We start from the raw sequence: 14,184 nt of genomic DNA on the forward strand, positions 1-14,184 counted from the left end.
GTGGGGATGGAGGTTGAGGGGTGGGGAGCAGTGGTACGTTCTAGACATATGGGAAATGGAGTGTTGTGAGGAATAGATAGAGACTAGTTTGGCTGGGTAGCATAGCGTGGGGTTAATGTCCAATGAAGCAGGAAAGATAGGTTGGAGCCAGACTGTGTGGAGCTTTAAAAGTATAGAATGAGTCACTACGTCAAACGCTGCACTGAAATTTAGGACTATGTTTCTAGCATTTTCTTGAGAAAGATTAATGTGGCACGATTTGTCTTTGATGAAGCTGTACTGGCTCTTAGTGATCGATGCTTCTTTTTCTATATGTTCACAGACCAACCCTTCACTTTGCTCTGAAGTTTTGCCCCAAATTAAGTCAAGGTTACTTCCTTATAGTTTGTAGGCACCGTTTTCTTTTCTTTTTGAAAACTGGAACATTTGACAGTGAGAGTAGAGAGCTGGATGTGAATTTTAGAGATGGAGTCAGCAGGATTTGTTAATTGACTGGAAATTAATCAGTCACTAAGCATTTATTAAGCACCATGAAGGAAAGAAAGGACTTCAATAAACAAAGTTGTGAGGGAAAACCATTGCAGGTGTGAGGGAACCAGTCGGATCCGATTTCCTTTTATAAGATCATTTATTTAGTGCTTGAAAAATCAGTCAGTCAGTCAACAAGCATTTATTAAGTGTTTACTATGTGCCAGGCACTGAGTTAAGTTCTGGAGATAAAAAGAAAAGCAACAAAACAGTCTCTGCTTTCAAAAAGTTGGCAGTCTACTGGGCTAGACAATGTGGAAATTTGGATTAAAGAGAATGAGGAATGGCTGATTGTAAAAGGTAGGATTTCAACTAAAACTTGAAGGAAACCAGGAGGCAGAGATGAGGAAGGAAAGATTTCTAGGCATAGCAGATATCGCCAGTGAAAATGCTCAACTGGAGAGATAGAGTGTTAGAGAAACAGCAAAGAAACCAATGTCACTGAATGGAAGGTTGCAGGCATATAAAGTGTAAGAGGTCGGAACAGGTAGGTGGGGCCAGCTTATGAAAGATTTTGAATGTCAAATCCAATGTTTTTTTGCTGCCTCAGGTGCATAAATATACTGTCCTAGCTCTATAGCAGCTTGAGATCTTTCAGATTTCACAAAAGAATAAGACAGTAAATGCTTAGCAGTAGAACTTCATTACATTACATTTTGAGTCATACAAGAAAAGGAGTAAGGAGACCCTCAGAGGCAGGAACAGATAGCCAAGAGCAACAGGGGATGGATACAATCAGGGCAGCCCTAGGACACTGACAAACCAGAACGGGGGAAGGAATTCACCCAGGGCCCCTTAAGGGTGCAGGCAAAAGTTATGAGTTTTATTGGGGAAAGTGGTTTTCCCATCTCTGATGTCACAAAATAGCTAGAGGATGTTGGTTATATGAATATAGCACATATGTATTTCCAGAAAAGCACAGGGTCGCCAAGCCCAAGCAAGGGACTTGTTAATAATAGAGGCACTCTTCAAAGAGAAGCTAGGTCCAAAAAAAAGAGGGAGGTGCTTTTGGAGGAGTATCATATATAAAAGCAGGGAAGGAAGGGCATGACAAGGCTGAGAATCACTGAGTAATCCACTTTGGCTAGAAAATAAAGTGCATGGGGGAGTAGTATGTGATGATGCTTAAAGGTGTGTTGGGGTCTTGAATGCCAGGATGAGAAGAATGTATTTTATCCAATAAACAATGAGAGCATCTAAAGGTTTTTGAGCGAAAGAATATCATCTATACACAAGGGAGATTATTTTGACAGTAGTTTCAAAGATAAATTAGAGAAGGGGCAAGCAAGTAGGAGACTATGACAATATTCTAGCTAAGAAGTAATGAGGACTGGAACTAGTTGTGGTATATCTCTCTCTACAGAATAGTGAACAAAAAGAATGCTGTCTTTTGAATTATTTCCCTGTTCTAAATGTATGATCCTATGGTCCTATATTCACTGCTCTCACTAAGCACTGATAGAGGACTTTTATTATGTCTAAACTAGAAAAAAATTCTTCCAAATTCAATGCTGTTTCACAAGTATCCTTAATTCTACTACTACCACCAAGGGCATTTTTCATGGTTATGAGATGCCTTCTCTTTTATCCAGACCTCCAATTTTCTCCTACATTGAAATTCCCTATAAAAGGGGGGGGGGAATTAACTGAGTAGTAACTGAGGGAAATTATGGTTATTGGGTTATGGTTAGAGTGGTGGGGTGCAAATTGGAGCAATGAGCTCTTGGGTTGAAGACACCAGATTTCTCAAATCCTTAGGGCCAAGGCCTTAGGTTGAAGAGGGCAGTTTATAACTTGTCTATGCCTGACAACAGACTAGTCAGTGAGGACACCTTATTCCTTAAAATCTTTGGCTTGTATTAAACACCTCACTCACAGAAAAGCAAACAAACAACAATCACTTTTCAGTTTCCCACTGACTCAAGCGAAGAAAGAAAAGGGAGGAGGAACGAAAAGAGAAAGGTGACCTAACATGCAAAGTTCTTGTATCTAGCACTACTGTACAGCCCCTCCCAAGTTTACCCCTTCCCTGTACCCTTAATGCACTTTTTGGGGAAAAGGAATTCACAGAACTTTCTCTTTCCCCAACCCAGGAGCTGGAGGGGGGTAAGATTCTGGAGGCTGATTTTATTTTTTTTAGCAGGTTATCAGGGAAAAGGTCGTAAACAACTCTGTTGTTGAGGGCACCATTTCAGAAAATATCTTGGCCCAAGGCCCTGGCAAGCTATTGCTTCCAAAGCTAAATAGTTTTTCAACATTCAAGGGAAGCTTGGCATAACAGGGAGCATGCCCATAGCACTCAGCTCTGTAAAGAGTGGCAGTAAGAGAAAAACACAGTAAGAAAGATACACAGGACAAGAGAGATTTACTGTAGGACATGGAAAAAGAGCTGGATTCGGCATTTCATGGTCACGGCCAGGTAATACATACCAGTGTTTAACCTTCTCCAAGAAGTCTTCTATAATTAATACCACAGCTTCAATTATTCTGTATCCCTTCTTTACCTTCAATACTCATGTGCACAATAATTAAACATTAATCTGTTGTGTTTTATGAGTGTTTATGTTGTTTTTCCCCCTTTTTTGTCCATTCTCTACAATCAAAAAGCAAATCTCTCAGAGTTAAGGACTGTAAAACATCAGTCTAAGATTCTGCATGGTCTAGGAGCTCAATCAATGCTCTTCACTGATGAAAACACCCCATACTTTGTTCGGTAACTGTACAACAGAGTGCTACTTCTAACCCACACACCCACTGAGATCAAGATGTTCCCGGGGCTAATTCTATTCTTTCTAACCAATTAGGTCATCAAACCTCATCCTGGAACTTTCTCACGTTGTATTGTAATTTGCTAGCCTGAGGGTGTTATCACTGTTGGGGTGTAAGAGGAAGAAAGGTCCTTAATGTCACTGAAAAAAAAAGTGGAGGGAGTGGGGTTCCATTCCATTCTACTACCCATATATATGTTCTCAAGCTTATGGACATCACCATCCTCTTTTGACCAGGAGGACTGAAGCAAACGTTTAAATGTCCACAAATAAATAAGACAGGGAGCCAAAGAAAGGTAAGACGCACAGCGTCTAAAAATATAAGTTCTAATTATAACAGGATTTTTGGCCTCAGTAGCACTAATTTTTAACAGTCATCTCCTAAGATTTTATGGCCAACTCACTCAGGGAGGGAAAGGGAAAAACCCATCTGACAGGGATCCAAATTAAGGCTCTTGAAAGCATAGTACACAATGGGATATTAGCTAGACCTTCTGGAGACTTCGAATCCCTGCTTCCTCCTCCCTTCATTTCTTCATTTTCTAAAGACTTTTGGAAAAAGTAATAACATTCAAATATACTTTTAAAAAAATACTCTGTTGTGCTTGTCTTCCTACCGTGAGCTGAGACACTGACCTGGTCAAAAACAAGCTTTTCTGAAGGTTTTTTTTGTTTTTTTTCCTTTAGGGCTGCGGAAGAGTGTATGGAGAACAGAGAGTGCCAGCTGGCTCAGAGAGAGCTCAGTCAGGAATTATAGATACAAAGCACCAAGAAGGGTGGAGTATCCCTATGGTTTTATAAGGTGTGAAGCAAGAAATGAAGGACTGGTTAAGCAGATGGTTTAAGACATGCACAATATAATCACCGTGTTCCTCAAAGGGGTGATGAGGTACTTGGGGAGCATAAACAAAGTGTCCCCCTGCTCTACAAGGAAAGAAGATGAAGAGATGAAGGGGATGAGCAGAGCAGGATGTAAACACACCCTTCTTATTTCCGTTCCAAAAATAACAGGGTGGTTGAGGAGAGGAGGGGGAGGTGGGGGAGGTGGGGAGGAAGAAAAGAGAAAAGAAGGTGAGAAAAGGGAATGATCAGGATGAGACAGAAATTCAGAATCCTTGGAAGCCAGGAGTGAATAAAGCAGTGAGGGAAAGTGGGGTGAGAAAACTCACGCCCACAACGTCCAATTTGGGAATTCAGACTGAAGAGAAAGTTGACAAACACCAGTGACACCCCCCTTTTTTTCCTCTAAGAAAAAAAGTCAATTTTCTTGGGAGGGTTTGACTGAAAAATGAATTCTCCCCCCTCCCATCCCTAATCCCCAACCTTCAATTCTCTATTTAATTGAAAACTTTTCTAGAGTTTCTATGGGAATGTCGTTCAAAAAAGTTGCGAGACAGAGGACAACAGCAAGTAACTTGGGATTTGAGGGGCCTGAGAATGGTTTGGCTACCCTAAAATCATTCTCACGTATTGAAGGCAGGAATACCATGCCCCCTGAGATACTTTTCCCCTTTCACCCAAAAACGCCAATCTCTGACATCAACACCCGCCCTCCGACTTCTATCAGAACGCTGATAGGCTTAGGGGCAATCCCCCAGCCCTCCTTTCATTTGTCTCAAGGGACGTCGTTCAAGAACCCCCTCCGCCCCCTCCTTCCTCGGAGGAAATCGAGCACAACAACCGTTTCCCAGCCAGAGGCACACTGTGTCCACGCGCTCCGGGCCGCGCGCTGATTGGCGGTATCCCCGGTAAACAAGGGAAAGACAGCCAATGGGAAGATTGTGCACGAGGACAGCACGAGCCACCTCGCAGCCCCTCGCGTGGCCCAGACAGCCAGAGCCCTATATAGGGCCGTTTCCGCCTGCTCATTGAGTCAATTCCTAGAGCTCTTCGGGTAGGCTGCTGTTTTCTCGTCCTCTGAGACTTTGGGGAGGGGGTTTCCTCAAAGCCCCTTTTGGTTTGAGACAGAGTTTCTTTCTCTTTCGAAGTCTCTTTGCTTTAGCGAGAAGTCTTACGTTTTCTGGCTTTTTTACTTTTTAAACGTTAGCAAAGCCTGATTTTGGAGAAGGGGCTCCTAGATTTCTTAAAATTGTCAAGCCCGTCAGCCAACAAACTCGGGCAGACCAAGGAGAACGAAATATTCTCCACTTAACCGAAAAGGTTTGACACTCGAGAGAGAGACTTTTTCGTTGTCTCCCTTGTCCGAGAGAACCAAGCCCCAGCCATGGTGATGTTCAAGAAAATCAAGACTTTTGAGGTGGTCTTCAGCGACCCCGACAAGGTCTACTGCAGTGGGGAGAAGGTGGCCGGCCGGGTGGTGGTCGAGGTGTGCGAGGTGATCCGGGTCAAGGCCGTGAGGATCCTGGCTTGCGGAGTGGCCAAAGTCCTGTGGCTGCAGGGCTCCCAGCAGTGCAAGCAGGCGTTAGAGTACCTGCGTTACGAGGACACGCTTCTCCTGGAGGACCAGCCCGCAGGTAAGGGCACTCGCCCTCCTCCGGGGCTGGGGGCTGGGGGAGAGGAGGAGGAGCAGCAGCGGAGCCCCAGCTGTTAAGAAAGGGAGCCTGGGGGGAGCCGGTTCTGATGAGACCATTCATTAGCTTGGTGGGAGAGGGCTGAATTTTTGTCCTTCCATCTGGCAAAATGGGTGTTATCCCCAGTCCTCACATCAGCTGCTGTGTGCTGTGATACTTTGAATTGGGGACGGTGCTTAACTAAATCTGAGTGTTAGAGATGAAAACAGTCATAGTTCCCTTTGGTTTGAGGGTCGGGACTCAGGGCTTTGGGCTTCTTTACCCAGACCAGAATTAACCTTCTTTCCCTTTGGGAGATTAAAGTGCCATAGTTAGTTTCAGAAAATGTGTCCACTATTTAGGTATTTCTGCATTTAAAATAAGATTAGTATCACTTTTTAGTAATTCTAATGGTGGATATTTTTTTTCCTTCTCTCTCTGAAGCTAATGATGAGTCTGTGATCCTGAGACCTGGAAACAAGTATGAGTACAAGTTCGGCTTTGAACTTCCTCAAGGGTAGGTGTTAGCTACACTGTTCTCTTTAAAACCTCCCTTCCCTTAAGCATCCAATGTTCCTTGATGAGTAATCTAAAAGGAATCGTTCCCTTTATTCCACTATAGGCCTCTGGGAACTTCATTCAAGGGGAAGTATGGCTGTGTAGACTATTGGGTAAAGGCTTTCCTAGACCGTCCCAGCCAGCCAACTCAAGAAACCAAGAAGTACTTTGAAGTGATGGATCCAGTAGATGTTAACACTCCTGATTTGATGGTAAGCTTACCCCATAAGCTTAATTCCTGGGTAGTGGGAGATCTCAAGGCTTATAATGAAAATGAGAATCTAATCTTTATCTTAAAATGAAAGTGGATAAAAATTTAACTCTTAAAGGAAAGTGGGGGGGGTAGGGAGGGGAGGATTCCTGGTTTTTCTCAGACAGAGCAATAGTCTCACTACATACCACAAAACCTTGTTATTGTGACCGTTGACAAAGAAATGTTCAAGCAGAGCTTAGAGGAGAATGTAAATATGGTAGGGAATGATAAGAGATGTCTTATCTAATATTATATAATATTGAACTAGAGTCCTGCAGGAGATAGAGGTCCTCATAATCAAAAGCAGGAGCCATCTTTACTTGGCACTTTTCAGGAACTTTAGCAAAGATTTCCTCATTTTATCTTATTCAGGCACCTGTGTCTGCCAAGAAGGAGAAAAAGGTTTCTTGCCTGTTCATTCCTGACGGGAGGGTATCTGTCTCTGCCCGGATTGACCGAAAAGGATTTTGCGAAGGTAAGAGAAGTCTGGGCTTGGGAGAGGCAGGTGTCATAGTGTTGGAGAAGGCTTGTGGACTATAAATCATCAAGTACACAATCTGTAGTAACAGAAGTCATTTATTTTGTCAGGTGATGAAATCTCCATCAATGCTGACTTTGAGAATACATGTTCCCGGATCGTTGTGCCCAAGGCTGCTATTGTTGCCCGCCACACTTACCTTGCCAACGGCCAGACCAAGGTATTGACCCACAAGCTGTCTTCTGTTCGAGGCAACCATATCATTTCTGGCACCTGTGAATCATGGCGTGGCAAAAGCCTCCGTGTACAGAAGATTAAACCCTCCATCCTCGGCTGCAACATCCTTCGTGTTGAATACTCTTTATTGGTGAGTAAGTGAGGCTCTCTCTGGGGTTAGGGTAAATCAGTCATTGAAGCAAGCAGTATTGTATTGTCATGGCTCTCTGGTATTAATAGAAACAATTTTTCTCTTCCCTGTAGATCTATGTCAGTGTCCCTGGATCTAAGAAAGTCATCCTTGACCTTCCTCTAGTCATCGGCAGCAAGTCAGGACTCAGTAGCCGCACATCCAGCATGGCTAGCCGAACCAGCTCTGAAATGAGTTGGGTGGATCTAAACATCCCTGATACCCCAGAAGGTGAGCCAAAGTAGTCTTCCCCTTCCCCAGCCCTTTCCCCATTGTAGATTCCCTGGACATCAGAAACGGGTTGGCTGGGTTGTTGATTGTCTCCATTTTCTCCCTGCAGCACCTCCTTGCTACATGGATATTATTCCTGAAGATCACAGGCTGGAGAGCCCTACCACTCCTCTCCTTGATGATAGCTCTCTGGACAGCCCCATCTTTATGTATGCATCAGAGTTCAAGTTTATGCCTCCACCCACTTACACTGAGGTGAGAATTGTTACCCTCATTGAATGAGGGTGGGAAGGGGTGCTCCTAACTTAAATATTCTTCTGACTCCCCTGCTTCCCTCCCACCTTCTGCATCTAAAACCACCTTTCTTTTTGCCCTTCCAGGTGGATCCCTGTATCGTCAACAACAACGTGCAGTGAATGCCCCAAAGAAGAGAAGCAGCTGTTTATCTACCTGTTTCTTTCTGTCTCTCCTGGACTGCTTTTTCAGCGGCATGACCAGTCTCCGCCCACCCCTGGGCATGGGTTCACCTTCGCCTCTGTCTCCCTGATGTTAGGAGATCAGCAGGCGGTCATCTCCTAAAACGGACGCCAAAGTGCATGCGTTCTCTCAGCCAGTCCTGCTGTTGTGTCATAGAAGGTGTTTGCTGGTTTGTGGGACGTTTGGACTCTGTTGTGACCTGTTTCCTCAGAATTCCCCTGTACTGTGAGGGGTTTTCAGTAGTTTGGATCAGGGTTGGGATGTGCCCTCTAGATTGGTCTTCCCAGGATGTCTGGGGAGGGTTGGGGTATTGATTACAATCACAAAAAGTTGGCATCTGGGAACCTGCTTTTGTGCCATGCCAGGCAAAGGTGATTTAATGATCTGGGAAAGATTTTATAGAAATAATGGCCAAAGTTTTGGTGGGAAGAAGAGGCTTCCTGAAATCAGTGTAGCCCTTCCCACCTATCCGCTGTATGTATGTTTAAAGGTGCTCCCTGTTCTTGTAGAAAAATTTCCTGATGAGAAAGGGAAGTGATCCACACTGCACTTCTCAGATGACACATTATCCTTGTTTCAAAGCAAAGGCAAATGGACCCCTTGAGGGAGGCTGGTGAAAGCCTGTGGCTAAGCACTTTGTTCTTCCTCTTATGAGGTTTTCTTAAGAGTTTGGGTTCAGTGTTGGTAGGAGGGGGAAGGCACAAAATATCTTCAAAACTCCCTTGGAGTTCATTCTGAAGTATTGTTCTTAGCACTTATTATCTTATTTTCCGTTAAGGATTTTCCTCCTAGTCCCTAAGCATTCAACTAAAATGGTCTGCTGGGGTGTGTAAAGAAAAGTTGATATTGATAAAATGATGATTCTTGTCATTACCAGTAGCTTCCTGAGGGCAGACTGAATAATACTGACAACGGTAGTTATTAGGGAGGGTCCTTGCAGTCCCAGCACAGCAAGTTGAAAAAGAGACACTACCAAAAACACTCCAAGTAACTTCTTAGGAAGCAGATCAGAATTGGGTGGGTTTCCCACCCCTGAACACACTCCCAGTGTTAAGAGAGGAGTTTTGAACAACTTCTTTCTTCCCTTAGCCCTCAGCACTTAATGAATCAGACTAAGCGGTCAGCACTTTCTCTACTGTCTTGTGTCAGAGCACTGAGCCCCACTCTTAGCTGTGAACTGTACAACCAGAAAATGGACTGAAAGCGGTTTGGGTTTGGTTTTTTAAAATGTGTATCTTTTTGTATGTTAAAAATTATATTTTGTACTTTTTATCAGATATTTTCAACTCCTTGGAGGAGGTCTTTTTTTTTTTAAATAAAAATAAAAAAGTTTAAACATAAAAGTCTTCTGTTTTTCCTTGGGTAGAAGTTTTTTGGAAGGGTGTTTTAAAAAAAGTATTTGGTATCTATACTCCAATCTTTAAACACAGTTCTGGAGACTGTCCTAGCTATTGACTGGAATAACTGAGTAGAGGATTTGAAAGTATGGGTGATTCTATCTACGTACAGCACTAACTTTTTTAAAAGCTAAAAAAAAATATTCGGATACAACAGATCTCAACAAATACCCCTCTAATTGTTTGCAAAAAGGAAGGGCCATGTGTTTTTGCTGGTGCTACTTCGAACCATTCTCTTTGCCAATGGTTCTAAACCATTTTTAGTATGATAGAATGATTTCTGAGAAATCAAAATGAGAATGTTTCCAGTTTTAGACCACTACATAATGTTTATATAATTATGGTGGTTGAGATAATGACAAACTGAAATTAATCCTTTTGTGCTCACAATAAGGACAAATAATTACAATGCAAATGTGTGTAAGACAATTCAGTACAGAGCATTTGCTTATAGTGAATAAGATGGGCCTTTTATAGTAACTTAGAACCATGATTCTATGCCATAGTAACAACTTTGACCATTCCTGGGTCTCATTTTGTGAAATGAAATGTATTTTTACTGGTTTAAAGTAGACCTGAAATACAGGTCTTTTGTCAGACTGGTAAGAAAGGAGTAGGGGGAAAAGGAGTCATTGGGTCTGGATTTTTCTTTTTTGATTCTTTAGCAAGCTTCTCTCAGCAATTACCTGGATGTGGGGGCTGGGTCTTTTAAAGAATTAGAAGACAAGCCTTGAGTTGATTGCAACCCCAAGCCCCTGGAGTGTTCTTCCTCTTCACCTGTGCTACCTTTGGTCTTTTCCCATCAGGGTGTTCAATATACTGTTTCCCTTATTTCTAGAAGAAAGACTTAGGATGTGGGAACTGAGGGGCTGTGCTGAGGTCAATGGAGACTAGATTCTGCCAGACTTTGGTTTTGACCAATTATATTCTCACATCATAATCCTGGTCAAGGACCCCTTATTCTAAGGCTAACCCTTCTCAACCCCATCTAAAAACTGTAAGCTGCAAATAACAATAGAAATGAGCTGGGGAGATAGATAGCCTCCTAGGTCACTTTCCTTCTCTGTCTCTGTCTCAGCCTTTCTCTGTGTATCTATTGATTCCTATCACCACAGAGCTACCTGAGAGTGTCCCTCCATATCTCCACCCTCAGGTAGCCAGAGGCTCCTCCCCGTTCATTTGTGACCAGAGAACTAGGTGACAGTTGATGGAAAAATCTTTTCTGTGATTTGTTTTCCAGGGACTAGAGGGGAGGGGCAAGGACGAGAGCAGGACGTAGGGTGTGCACCTGATCTGGGACAAGAAGTACATGTAATAGGTGAGCCCAAGTGTTGTGTATAGAGACTCCTTGCAAAGTGCATAGCTAGAGAATGGAAAAAATTCAGACCAATGAACTTCACCGAGATGGGCATAGGGTCTTAGAGTCAGGAGGACCCCAGCTCAAAACTCATCTCTGACGTGGATTGTGTGACCTTGGACAAGTCATAAAATCTCTCTACACCATCCATCTCTAAGACTCTAAATAATCAATAGGTTGCAGGATAGAATAAAGTACTTGTAAAGAGATTTGCAAACCTTATATATATATATTATATATATAAATATATATATATATAATATATATATATATATATATATACTATTACATCATTTGAAGGAGTTCTACTTAGTGAGTGTCTTATACTGTTAAAATCACCAATCCAGACCAAAGTGTCCCACTGTTCTGAGGTCATCTGGATCATATCTAGAGCATTTTTTCCCAGTTCTAGGCACCATATTTTAAGAAGGATATCAATAAACCAAAGAGCATCCATAAAAGGGAAACCTGAATAGGTAAGGACATGGAGAAAATGCCAAAGAGAAGGACGTGTTGAAGGAACTAACAATTATCAGCTTGGAGAAGAGAAGACTTAGGAGAGACATGGGCCACAGAATTATTCATTTACAGCCTCAGGAAACCTTAGAAATCACCTAGTTCAACCACCTTATTTTACAGATGAGGAAACCAAGGCCTAGTAATAAAATTTGTCCAGGGTCCCACAGGTGGCAGATGGAGGATCTGAAGGGCCTGTGACTTCTGGTGCAGTGATTTTTCAATAGTACTGTGATACTTTAGAAGTCTCCTAGTTTGTTTTTATGGATAAGAGAACGTAGGCCCAGACAATAGCTGCTCTTCCAAGAGTGGGGGGTTTTTTTTGAGAAAATTTAAAGGGCTGTCATGTGTTAGACTTACTCTGCTCAGCCCCAGAGGTCAGGACTATAAATGATGAACAGAAGTTGCAAAGAGGAAATTTCATATTGGGTGCAAGGAGATACCTCCAGACAGATAGGGCTATCCAAAAATAGGATAGGATGCCTCAAGAGATGATGGGCTCTTCCCTCTCTCTAGGTCTTCAGAAAGTTCAGTGATCACCTGTCAGGTATGCTATAAGCAGGGATTCCTGTTCAATTACAGCTTGGACTATATGGGTTCTGAGGTCCTTTTCCAAGTCTATGCTTCTGTGGTTCTGTCCACTGGAAATGGGAGATGGAGAGAAGGAAAATCCATGATTTATGGTTTCCCTCCCAGCCAATGCCTGTTATCTTTGGAATGAAATAGAGAAATTCAGCTGTTTCACAGGAGGATGGTCCTTCCCAAAAAATATAAAAGGCCTTCAAAGATGTTTCCTTTTCCCTCCTGCACAGAGGTCATTTCCCTTATTCCCCCCAAAAAGGGTTTTCCCTCAAAGACTCCTCTACTTTACTGCTACCCAATACTACTAGAGCTGCCTCCTCTTGATGGAGACAGTTCATTTCAAGCTCAGGGTATTCAAAGAAGAGAGGTCCTCTTCCCCTCCTAGTACTACCTCTTGCCACTTCCCACTCATTTTGAGTTGTAAAGCACCAATAACATGGCCCTGTAAGAGGACTCCACTGAGAAATGATGCACCCTGTGGAAAGAGCTCTGTGCCTAGAGTCATAGGTTCAAAGTTTGAATCTGACTCTCACCTGTGTGAGCTTGGAGAAGTCCATGAACCTCTCTGCATCTTAGAATGAAGGGTTTACATGACCTCCAAGATAACTTCCAGATCAAGATTTATAATATTTTTAACCTCTTGAACCCAACTTGGTGAAGTAGGTGGGGAACGAGGAGAGAAAGCCATTGAGAAAGACAGAGAGGAGAAGAACCAGATCAGATTATTCCCCCTTCTTTCTCCTCATGTTGCCTGAGATGGATGGGCTTGGATGACCTCCAGGATCACATTCAGGTCTAGATTTATAGGACTTTAATCTCTTAAACTTAGTTTAGTGAAATGGATGGGGAATGAAGAGAGAAAGCCACTCAGAGAGAATTGTTCATTCATTCATTTTTGAAGAGGACCGGTGATATCATGGATTGATGTCTTGACTCATTCATGAATTGGATTTAAGTGAGATAGAGCTGCACAAAATCGTCAGCCTCACTTTCTCTTCCGGTCATCAAGGTCCAGTGGCAAGACAAAAGTCAGGATGACTGGTGATAGGGTGAGATGCGATGGATGACTTTGGTGTCTTTGATGTCTGACCAAGCTCTAAGCCCCCCACAGCACCTGCTTCAGCCACCTTCATGGCTATTGGAACAAATTGTTTTCACCTACCCATTCCACTGGGGGAAGTCTTCATATGCTTGGCGTAGACATCCCCCTAACTCAATGATGGGTTTGAAGCTTGTCGGTTACTATCCACTTGGTTTAGCCAGTCTGCTGCCATGGTTTTACTGGATTGTGGTCACTGTGCATGCTACAACTTCTTGGAGCCACAGATGTGATGAATCAGATGTTCCCCAAAGGTGGCTGAGGAGTCCTGAAAAGGGTTCAAGAAGCCCTCATACCAGAGGTGCTAGTCCTTCCTGAACACCTTATCCATCCCACTTAGAGAGATAATCAGAAAGAAAAAGAACCAGGTGATTTCCACTTCTTTTGCATCATATTCCCTCATGTCTCTGCAAAGGGATTGGGGATAGGATTATGAAACTCTGAAAAGGGACTTAAGGGAAAGCCACCTTCTCCATGATAGCCCTAGAAGGTGAGCTCAGAGACTGTGTGTATTCACAGACTCCTGGTATGTCCCATGGTGCATATCTAGAAAGGGGAGAATGATGTAACTCTATGGATCTGTTATGTATGAGATCCTGGGAAGCAATGAGTAGGAAGGGCCAGGTCCCTTCTCAACAAAGACTCTTATCTGAGGAAGGAAAAGGGGCGACTCAGCTGTTTCCACAGGGGAAGCTCAGCCTTCTCATAAATCATAAAAGACCTTCAAATAAACTTCCTTTTCCTTCTCACAGCACTTCCTCTCCTTCATCCCAAAAGATTTCCCTTTGCACAAGTTTCTTCCACTCTCCACTCCAACTACAAACTAACTCCAGCTGCTCTTCCATTTTTTCCCCAAGAAGCTACTCAAGAAAGAGAATCCCTTTCTCCCCTTCCTAAAGTCCCCCTGAAATTTTCTTAAGCCTTTTCAATTTTAAGGCACTGGCAAAATGTTCACTGCCTGTTAAGAAGACTCAGTTGAAAGAAAATATCTTTTCATCACTTATAGATAGTCTCGGTGAAATGG

General features: G+C 43.0%; 1 protein-coding gene across 1 annotated transcript; it reads left to right on the top strand.

Moving 5' to 3' along the window:
• Positions 1 to 5,158: 5,158 nt before the first annotated feature.
• Positions 5,159 to 9,552, top strand: TXNIP (thioredoxin interacting protein). Its single transcript, XM_021003897.1, has 8 exons — positions 5,159 to 5,770; positions 6,251 to 6,323; positions 6,429 to 6,576; positions 6,990 to 7,092; positions 7,206 to 7,462; positions 7,576 to 7,732; positions 7,842 to 7,987; positions 8,113 to 9,552. Exons 1-8 carry the CDS (start codon positions 5,521 to 5,523, stop codon positions 8,146 to 8,148), a joined length of 1,170 nt encoding a protein of 389 aa, XP_020859556.1. The 5' UTR covers positions 5,159 to 5,520; the 3' UTR covers positions 8,149 to 9,552.
• The last annotated feature ends 4,632 nt before the right edge of the window (positions 9,553 to 14,184 follow it).

This window comes from Phascolarctos cinereus, unplaced genomic scaffold, assembly GCF_003287225.1.
Source record: "Phascolarctos cinereus isolate Bilbo 61053 unplaced genomic scaffold, phaCin_HiC Scaffold_5;HRSCAF=322, whole genome shotgun sequence".
NCBI classification, from domain to species: domain Eukaryota; kingdom Metazoa; phylum Chordata; class Mammalia; order Diprotodontia; family Phascolarctidae; genus Phascolarctos; species Phascolarctos cinereus.

Bases quoted from the DNA above. Each gene is read 5' to 3' on its own strand.
- TXNIP (XM_021003897.1), top strand. From the start codon at position 5,521: ATGGTGATGTTCAAGAAAATCAAGACTTTTGAGGTGGTCTTCAGCGAC. The intron at 7,093-7,205 runs GTAAGAGAAGTC...TTATTTTGTCAG, and splicing joins CCGAAAAGGATTTTGCGAAG to GTGATGAAATCTCCATCAAT. The intron at 7,733-7,841 runs GTGAGCCAAAGT...TTCTCCCTGCAG, and splicing joins CATCCCTGATACCCCAGAAG to CACCTCCTTGCTACATGGAT.